Below are 10858 nucleotides of genomic sequence, written 5' to 3' on the forward strand. Positions count from 1 at the left end.
GTGTTGAATTGATGAGTGTAAGTTTCAGCATCGGTGGACTGTTACCTTAGCAACGTCTATGCTGGGTTTTTTCAAAGTCTCCGCTGAACCTGCAGCCAGGCATCCAAGAGTTCATGAATAGTTTAACAAAGAAAGGGCAGAGCTATTGAGTAATCCAGGCTCATTAATTGTGTACTTGCCAGGAGGATCTGTCTTTAAATCATTAATGCCGGCAACATTTCTCTCTAGAGCCATCAATGTGATTCGACCGCTTGAAAAATGTAATAATGATGGATTTTCTTATTCTGTTCCTTTTACTTTTTATTGGAACTTCAGAGACACAGGTACTTTAAACATTTTTGGAAGCAAGGGCTAAGTAATAAGCTGTAGATGTTTAAAAGACTTTCAAAGAGTTGTTCCTTGTGATAGTGGGCTAGATAGAAATACTGATTTAGTGTAGCATGTTTTATAAGTTTTTATTTTACTGTGTAAGTTGGTAAATAGTTATGTGACCTAACAAATTCTATGATAATGTAGAACTTAGGTAGTATTTTATATAATGCAGTCGTATAGTAAGAGTGTTAAAATTTTTGATAGTGACAGATTTATTATTTCAGCATATTTTTTCAGGAATAATTTTAGTGCAACTATTTGTTTTTTGGTATTCTAGGTTGATTTTTCCAATGATATTCCTGGTATTAGGTACAATATAACTGTCTCTTCGATTTCTGCTACAACAGAAATTAGTACACCTGTTAGACCAATGACAACAAATGTAACAAGTGAGTATATATTTTAAATTATTTTTTAAATGAAGTATTTATGGTTAGTATAACTCTTTCAGCTAGAAATACTTCTGATGGGTGTATGTGTGTATATGCATGAAAATGGTTTAGAATAATTAGAGTGAAATGGAAACTCAAGAAAATGTTCTGTTTAGAACCTACCTTCTACGAATTGTTTGAATTTCTTTACTTTCAAAAAACAAAGAAAACTATACTTGTTTGTGAAATGGAAAAGAGAGACTGTTAATGGTAACACTTAAATAATACCATCAAAATAAAGTTATATTCTTTAGTAACTTTAGAGTCATAAAAATGAACTTACTGTTCTTGCTGCCGACTGATTATTCAATTTATAAGCCTGTTTCTTATTTTCTCAGTTCTTGCATTTGTAAGCCTTGCATTAAGGAAGTGGCTTTTAAAAGAGATTTAGCATCCAAAGTATTTGGCATGTAGTATTTAGTAGCATTCCATTTTTTGCATTCTTATAAAAGAATGCTTTTGGTATTCTCCTAAGCATTTATTATGTTTTTAGCAATCTAGGGTGTATTAATTTTTCAAAACTTTAAAAGTCTACATTTGTAAATGCATTCTTAAAGGTTTTTTTTTTCTTTTGGAGACATATAATAATAGATCTTTTAACAAATGATTTTTTTTTATTTTTTGAAAAATAGAGCCAGGGCCACCCGTCTTCTTAGCAGGAGAGAGAGTTGGTTCTGCTGGTATACTTCTTTCATGGAATACACCACCTAATCCAAATGGAAGGATTATATCTTACATTGTTAAGTATAAGGAAGTGTGCCCGTGGATGCAAACCACGGATACTCAAGTTAGAGCAAAACCAGACAGTCTAGAAGTTCTTCTTACGAATCTCAATCCTGGAACAACATATGAAATTAAGGTAATTATATTGTAAATAACTATGATTTAGTAAGAGATTGAATTAGTTTACCTGTTTTAAAGTGGAAGGTTTTTGCCACCTGGTCAAAAATTATGGCTGATTTCAGTAAGAGACTAAAGAATGATAGGCAGTGTCATGAGCTCAGCGTCTACCAGGGCTTTTAAAACTTGATCAAATGTGCTGATCTATTTTTTTTTTCAAATTGGTATACAGTTTCAATAATTCACACATTGCATACATTCTTCCTAGTGGTTAATTGCTGTACAAGATGCGGACATGATATCCTATTTACAAACACCATTAGAACAAATCGCTCTATTCATTAAGAGAATGTAACTATATATCTATCCTAACCACTTTGAATACACACATACAAAATGGATATTCATCTGTATCCCCTTTTTTTTGGTTAAGTTCCGTTATTTGAATATTATTGGTGTGTAAACTCAACAAAATATTCTAAAAGAGTCCAGTAGCCCATAATAGTATTGGGTCTTCCGCTTGACTGGCAATGTCAGAAATTGTTGACCTAAGTCCCCTATAGCTCAACATAACAACATGGCTTTACTTCTTATATTTCGTTTTTATACTTTTCTGCTGGATGGTTAAGACTAAGATAAAGCAGGACCTATGCAACAAGAGTTGTAGCTTTTGGGTCTGATAAGGTCAGTGAACTGATCTATTTTTAATTCCATTTATATAAATAAATAAAATTATTTATTATAATATTTATTTATATAAATAGATAGAATTAAAATCTTTAGCTTAGTGCCTTTCATTGAAAATCAATTAACTTAATCAATGCTCACTAAGTGAAAAAGGATTTTTGCGGTACTATGGATGGAACTCAGAGCCTTCTGTATGCCAAGGTAATGCCCTACCACAGAGCCATATTCCTAGTTCAAAAATAGTCTGCTTTTGGATTAAGCTTGTTCACCCTTTTCTATGCACATGTCTATTGAAATTTTAGATAATGATTTTAATATTTAATATTTAGAATTTTACTAAGAAATAAGGTCAATTCCATTCTATTCAACAAGTATGTATTTAATTTTACGGTCCTTTGTATTTATAAAAGTTTTAATCCTTTACAAAGATAAATATAACAGATTTAACAATATTGTATTCAACATTAAATGACAGTTTATAAGGAGAAGTTCTAAATATTTTAGGTTAAATTAAAATGTTTACTATTAAGGGGTATCTGTGACATTTCCAAGCAATAATGAATGTACAGAGATGTCTGGATTTTTACCATTTTCAACGTATCGCCTGTAAGTTCTAGGAGTCTCGAAGGTAATTCAGAATATAGAATAAAATTTGCAAAAGTCATCTAAGTATGTGTTCCTGCATAACTGACTTGCCCTTCTGGGATGGGAGAAAATGATGAGAAACATTTTTCCATGAAATTTTCCTTCCCAGAAGTATGCCTCTTTGTGGAACTAACTAACACAATCATTGCTATAAAGCATCTACCACTAATATGGTAATAGTATGGGTCTCCCACTGATACAATAAACTTTTTATTCATAAAGAAGTCAAGAATCAAAATCACAATGGCTTTTTTATTCAGAAACATAGGTTAAAGAGTAGGCAACATTTTCAACATCTGGAAATTACATAATATATTTTCTATTTTTAATTGGAACATGTATGTATTCAGATTAATTTACCTATTACAATATGGCACTGGAAGTGATAAATAAAGATTAAATTTTTGTGATATCAGAAACCATTGCAGAGAGGAAGGTAATTTAGTTAAACTAGTTATTAGATCTATTTTTATAGAGTTTGAATCTGATTAAGAAGCCTCTATTTTTTACTTCATACTTTATAGATCATTATAATATCTATTGCATTCAAATAAATGCTAACCACTGCAGAATTCCAGAGGGTACTTCGCGTGAACATTTCATATCTTCAGTATAAGTAATGCTATGAGAGAAAGCCTTCTCAGTGTTGTTGCATTCAGTCTCAGAAAAATCCCACATCATTGTGTTATTCCCATTCAAAAACAAGAAAAATGTGTTCGAATAGTTAACCAAATTTCCATAAGTCACTCATTGAGAATAGGTGGCCTTATATTTAAACTGAGCTCATTTTAGTCTTGGGATATTGCAAAAGCTTAAGAATGTTATTCTAATTTATAACATTTTTCTCAGTTTGTTTTAATCTATTGGACAAGATTATTGCAGTAAAAACTAAATTTTATACCTTTCCAACTTAAAAAATATAACCTAAGTTATTAATCAAGCCTATTTTATAAGTTATTTTAAAGTTTATTTGCATAATTAGAATGTAAATTCTAAAATCACTATATCTCTATCTCTATCTGTATATCTATACCTATGTCTATATTTGTATATCGTCTTCTACATTCATTATAGAATGTGTCTTGGGTACAGGTGGCGAACATTTGAAGAACTTAATTCTTGTTATGCCATTTATTCCTAGGTACCTGGGCAAATAATTGGACTTCTGTCGGTCAGTTTTCCCATCTGTAAAATGTTGACAACAGGGCAGGGGATATAGCTCACTGGCACGGCGCCTGCCTGGCAAGCGCAAAGTCCTGAGTTCAGTTTTCAGTACCAAAAATATACCTTCTGTTCTGAGTATATGGATAGCTCTGTATTTGCTTTCTATCTCTGGAGTATTAGAAGAGTTGGAGGAAAAAGCATTTGGTTCTTACCTTACAGACAAGAGAAAGTTTTTATTATTTCAGATTCTGTCTAACTAGACAACAAAAAGTTTGACTATAAAAAATGTTGGTCTCTTTTAGGTTGCTGCTGAGAACAGTGCTGGCATTGGAGTATTTAGTGACCCATTTCTTTTCCAAACTGCAGAAAGTGGTAATTTTCCTAAATTATTTATTCTAAATTAGCTTGGTCATGAATTTTGTTATTTAAACAAGAATGTAATCCAAATCTAATGCTAAAGTGCCTACAATTCTCAACAGCATGGCCACTTAATTACTTTTAGTCTTTGTGATAATTTATTCATTAAAATATATTATTCTTTATGATTATAAAAGTCATGATGCATAATCTTGGATAATATGAAAAAAACTCACAATGAAAATTATCTGTAGTTTTATCATGTAAAACAATAGCTTCATTACTTTTCAAGGATCTTCCTGGCTGGACTTTTGTTGTCCACTGATATGTGGATGGGAATTGTGTCCAGCCATACCATGTCCGTTCCAAAGCAATTAAGACTCCTCTGTTCTTCCAGTGGCTCAGAAGAAGAGTCTGACGTCATCCTTGACCCTTCTTTCACAGTAACAACTAATCTATCAGAATGTCTGGCTGCACTGTCACCGAAATAGATCCACTCCCCCTCGCAGCTCATCGCCCTGCCCAACCCTTTTTACTCTCCTGCCTGAATGATGAAAATATATTATTCTTTATGATTATAAAAGAACACCTCCTGAGTGGTTTCCCTGGTTCTGATTTGCTTGTTGCATGCATGCACCGCCCCAAAGCGTCGTATCATCTTTTGAAACATACGCCAGACCACACTACTTTTCTCTTCCTAACAACATGCTTGATGTCTCATTAAGAATAAAACCAGGAAAGCAACAGACAAACAAAGTGAACATTATAGCTTGGGTAATACAAACCCCAGCGCTCTGGGAGGCTGAGGCATGAGGATTGGAGGTTAGATTTCAGCTTGAATTACCTGGTGATACCGGGAGACACAGCCTCAAAAGCAAACAAACAAATAAAAAGGCTGGAGACTTGGTTCAGTGTAAAGGAACCATGCTCAAGTCTGAGTACCTCCCCTCCCTAAAAATCAAACCACTCTTTGTCCTTCCGCCGTCTACCTGATCTGCGGTCCCCTGGCTTGATCACTTTTCTCCGTGCATCTGCTCAAGCTGCCCTGATCTTCTGACTCAGGGCCTTTTACTTGACCTTCCTTCTCTCTGAGACACTCTCACTAAATAGGATTCCCCTTGAGTTTTTCAGGCATGCGTTATCTTTTCCCACCATTTCTTATGGCACACTCCCACCTCCCCATCCACCTCTATTTCCAGGGTCTTCTTTTCCCCATTGGTCCAACCTGATATATCATACTCTGTGTGTGTGTGTGTGTGTGTGTGTGTGTGAGCACGTGCGCGCATGCGCGCTCGTGCAGGGTCTCACTAGGCATCTCGGACTCACAGTGATCCTCCTGTTTTCAGCCTCCCTAGTGCTGGAATCACAGGCATGCATCACCATGCTCAGACTCCATTGCCGGCTCATTGTGCCCAGGGGGCGTGGCCGGCGTGGCACGTGGTGCCAGGGATCGAACCCTGGCCCCTGCACTTCCTAAGCAAGTGCTTAGTCCCTTAGTCTCGCCAGTCCATATCACACATTTATATGCTTGTTTTTTTTTATTGTGCCTCTTATTAGATCAGTAGAATACAAGCTTTGGGATAAAAGTAATTATTGCATGTAGGTGCTGTTATTTATTAATAATTTTGTTATTTTTGTGCTATAACAAAAAGTTAGACTCAGGTACACAAAAACACATTTAAATAGACATTTGCATAAATAGGACTATTTTCACAATTAAAAATCAAATGACAATGTATTATTTTGTAGTACAATATATAAAACAAAAGTTGTTGCATATATTAAGGTTTCAGTTTTAAGGGAAATAATTTGAATAAATGACAGGAAATAGCTTTACTTAGTTTATTTCTTCACCCTGACTCTGGGTTGGCCCCTAAAAAATTATGATTCATACAGATTATAGCTTCAATTTGACAGTTTTCAACTTTTTATGTTTTATGCTTCCAGTAGTTCGCCTCATTTTAGAGGTATTAACTCTTGGCAAACAATTAGGGAGAAACTAGGAAAACTCTAGCATGTAGTGGAAACAGTACTAGACTGGAAGTCTCATTCTGTGACTTACTGCATGCCTTTGAACCACTTGCGTAATTCTTCTTGCCTGTTTTCTCATCTCTTTTTTTGATACAAATTCATTTCTATCAATACTCCTCTTTCCAAGTGCCAGCTGTCATTCTTGCTGGTTTAGTAAAGCATAAATGGAGAAAGATTGCTATGAATAGAAAGCACTTGTTATTATTAAATCAGAAGTAGTTTTTGTGTGACTAAAATTATTCTTAATATATGAGTTAACCAGTGATACTATACTGCGATAATGTTCATTCATCCACAAGCACAACAACCTCAAAGCCTAACTTCTCCTGCAGCGTTATTTCAGGTCAAGCTACAGCCTATTTTAGATTTTAAAATGTTAAAAATACAATTTATATTTCATTTTCTATTTAAAATGCAGAAAAAATAATCTGGAAATCTTCTGTGTTAGATTTATAAATTTCATACCTCAAAAATGTGTACTTTGTACAGTATTCACTTAGAAAAGTTGTGTATATTTTTATATGCTTATATATTTATACATTTCTATAGTCTATACAAAATTTCCAAAAGTGTGCTAATACACTTCTTGATTTGACATGTAGAAAGATCTAAGTATAGTATTTTGGTACCGTAGTATTAAATTTGTAGTTCAGTCAACATGAATAAATTCACTCAGGGGCCAGCAACATAGCTCAGCAGACTAAAGCGCCTGCTCAGGCAAGCCTAGGGACCACGGGGTCAATCCCCGACACCACATGTTGTGTCAGCCCTGCCCGTAGGGTGGGCTGAGCTGGCCAGCGTTGGGGCATGGTGGCGCATGCCTGTAATCCCAGCCTTGGGACGGGTGAAAGCAGGAGGATCACCATGAGTCCGAGCTGTGTAGTGAGACCCTGCAGCAACCAAATACATTAAAAAAATTTTTTTACTCAAATAGTCAAAGATCTGCTGCATAAATTGAGAAGTTGAAATTAGAGTATTTTTAAATAGAAATACTTGCCAGCACAGAAAAGATCAGAATCAATCTTTAATCACCGCCATATCACTGAAGGGAAGTACGCCAAGTACATCTCGTTGAGGCTAAAAGAATTTAAAACAAGTTGATATAAATACCTTCCTTCAGTAGATGTTGTTTAGCAGATTAAATTGATTCTTATCTATTTAGTGTTTAGTATTTACTCTTATGGAAATGTTGCTTTCTAATTTAATAAAGATGTGGTTTCTTTATAAATTCTCAATTTTTTATATTTGTTTCTTTTTTACGACTGTATTTTCTGCTGTAAATGGTTGGCTAATTGTTTCAGTTTCCCGTTTTGTTCAGTATCTCAGGACTCTATGGGCTTCAAAATATTTAAGGAAATAAAAGCTTTGTCCTGACTTTCACTTCTTTGTATATTCATACATGACTATTGGGTATTTCTTCTTTCTTGCTTGCTTTCTTTTTTGTGGTACCAGGGATTGAACTCAGGACCCTGTGCTTGCCAGGCAAGCGCTTATTTTACTGAGCTATCTCCCTGACCCCAAGTATTTCTTCATGTATTGATGCAATGATCTTGAAGGCAGCAAATTTGCTTCAATTCCATTTTGTTTGTTTATTTACTTTTGGCTAAGTCCAACTTAAGGTAGCTTCACAAGTCACACAGGAGTAGATTTTATTCAATGTATTGTATACTTAATTTCATATAAAATAGAAATTTAACACCCCATTCTTAGCTTGGTAACAGGGTTTTCTGCTGTGTTCCAATTTTTTTTTCATTCTCCAGCTCCAGGGAAAGTGGTCAATCTCACAGTTGAGGCCTTCAACTACTCAGCAGTAAACTTGATTTGGTATTTACCTCGGCAACCAAATGGCAAAATTACCAGCTTCAAGATTAGTGTCAAACATGCCAGGAGTGGGATAGTCGTGAAGGATGTCTCAATCAGAGTAGAGGACATTTTGAATGGGAAATTGCCAGAATGTAGTGTAAGTATGGTGAATATTTTGTACATCTCAAAAGTTTTAGATAAACATGTCTCCAAGTTTTCCTCACCTAGATGCTATAAATTTTATGGAAATGCTTATTGCTTTTTTGCTTATACTTACTTTTTTGATTATAGCACTGTTATGTTCAAGATGTTTCTGGAGGGGCTTGGGAATTTAAAAATAAAACATTAAAATCTCAGGGAATTCTAGAAAAACCTCATTTATGAAGTAGCAGATAATGTGTGGAGGAAGGATAGATGGAGATTGTGTGATGGAACACTTTGTAAATGCCAGAGTTTGAAAATATAAGATGTGACTGGGATGTTTCTAGGTGGAAGATACTTTATAAATTCCTGAGGTGAAAAATTGTAAAGGGTAGCTGTAGAAAAAAGACTACGGCACCCAGTATACAGTGGACAGGATCTGTGGAGGAGAACAGATGATGACTGATTTTCAGGGAGGATTGTTTTGCTGCATATCTGTGGTAAAGAATTTGTTGTTAAAGGGCCAGCGAGACAGCTCAGTGGTCTGAGTACCTGCTTAGGCAAGCTCAGGGACGAGGGTTTGATTCCAGGCACCACGTGCCACACCAGCCCTGCCCCCGTGCATGCTGAGCTGGCTCCCGAGGCAGGGAGTGGTGGCCCGGTGCTGGGGAGGCTGAAAATGGGAGGATCACTGTGAGTCTGAGGTGAAAGGGGACTCTTCACCAACTACATTAAAATAAAAAGATGAAAGAATTTGTTGTTAATCAGGGCACTGGTGAGATATCTCAGGAGGCACTATAAAATGCTCTGCCCCAAACCATTTTGGTGGTTATTTTGACATAGTTGACCAAAATTATTTATGTTCTAAATACTTAATAGAAGTCTCAAAATGTTCCTTTTCAAACTAGGATATACTTATTCTTTTTTTTTAAATCTGGAATGATCTTTGTTTATTTATTTTTTGCAATGTACTAATTTTTTTATTTTTTTCCCATAATTTTATTGATAAACAAATAGCAATGAGATAGTTGCAAATCAAATCAGTAGGACAGTTTCAATAATTAACACACTGCATACATTCTTCTTAGTAGTTAATTGCTATACAAGATGCGGACTTGATATCCTATTTACAAACACCTAATACACAGCACATACATATTCCAAAAATGTATACTATTGGTGTGATCTTTGCAGTACTTATAAAAAACAGTATCACAAAGATCGCCTATGCTTGAAATTATTTTAACTCTTTGGCTTTTATACAGTTAACATGAGTTTTTAAAAATCTTCCTAATGATTTGGCTGTAATTTTACCTTTGTTTTAAGCCACATTTAATTCCTACTAATAGGGTAAATTAAAGTATTAAGAATGAAATATATATATATATATATATATATATATATATATATTCTGTTCTAAATTTGTAGAATAAATGGATATAAAAATCCTAACAAATTTATCCATAACAGTTTGTTAAAATTTTACAGAGAGAGAGAGAAAGAGAGACAGAGAGACAGAGACAGATAGAAACAGAGAGAGAGATGAAGAGAGAGACAGAGACAGAAAGAGACAGACAGAGAGAGAGAGACAGATACTTAAGAAGTTATATTTCTTGTGGTCAATGAGAGATGCAACATTTTGTTTTCATTGATGCTTATTTTATTCACTAGGAAAATAGTGAGTCTTTCCTGTGGAGCACCACCAGTCCCTCTCCCACCGTGGGCAGAGCCACGCCTCCACTGCGTACCACGTCCTCACCAAGCACACTGGCACGGAGTAAGATCATCTCTGTGTGGAAAGAGCCTATCAGCTTTGTAGTGACTCATCTGAGACCTTACACAACGTATCTTTTTGAAGTTTCGGCTGTTACAACGGAAGCAGGCTATATTGATAGTACCATTGTCAGAACGCCAGAATCAGGTATGATTTCTTTTTCCATAGCAAAAGGAGTTCAATTACTTACAGAAAGGTATAAATCTCTACTTTTGTTCATGTAGATGTTTTGTTCATCTTCCTTACCATGTAGTAACTATTTTCTTTGTGTATATGTGTAATAACAGATAATAGGCATCCAACCTGGAATATCTTTGAAAATTTTAATACTCTTATATTAGACATATTACTAAAATAAGTATCTGAAATGGGAAAGAAGATTTGAAGCCAAGGTTTCTTCAGCTACTCTGCTCTAAAGATTAGCAATTATCTTCCTCTGACTCTGTAGTTTTGATAACCATCTCTTCCTTTCTAAATCATCTTTTATCATCTTTACCTATATTTTACAATTATTACCACATATAGAGATAATACTTGGACTAGCATGCTAGCATCAGATTAACATTGCAGTATCAATAACAAAACAGAGGCTAAAATATATTCTTTCTTATAT

The 10858-nt window shown here is 34.8% G+C and overlaps 1 protein-coding gene across 1 annotated transcript in view; it reads left to right on the plus strand.

Moving 5' to 3' along the window:
* The first annotated feature begins 235 nt into the window (after nt 1-235).
* The window catches only part of Ptprq (protein tyrosine phosphatase, receptor type Q), a 219508-nt gene continuing 208885 nt past the window's right edge, over nt 236-10858 (plus strand). Inside the window, exons 1-6 of the mRNA XM_023716180.1 lie at nt 236-323; nt 650-761; nt 1436-1662; nt 4442-4511; nt 8288-8487; nt 10143-10392. Coding sequence (XP_023571948.1) covers nt 267-323; nt 650-761; nt 1436-1662; nt 4442-4511; nt 8288-8487; nt 10143-10392 — 916 coding nt within the window. The 5' untranslated portion in view covers nt 236-266. The remainder of the gene's footprint in view (nt 324-649; nt 762-1435; nt 1663-4441; nt 4512-8287; nt 8488-10142; nt 10393-10858) is intronic.

Source organism: Octodon degus, unplaced genomic scaffold (assembly GCF_000260255.1).
Source record: "Octodon degus isolate 3935 unplaced genomic scaffold, OctDeg1.0 scaffold00004, whole genome shotgun sequence".
Lineage (NCBI taxonomy): Eukaryota > Metazoa > Chordata > Mammalia > Rodentia > Octodontidae > Octodon > Octodon degus.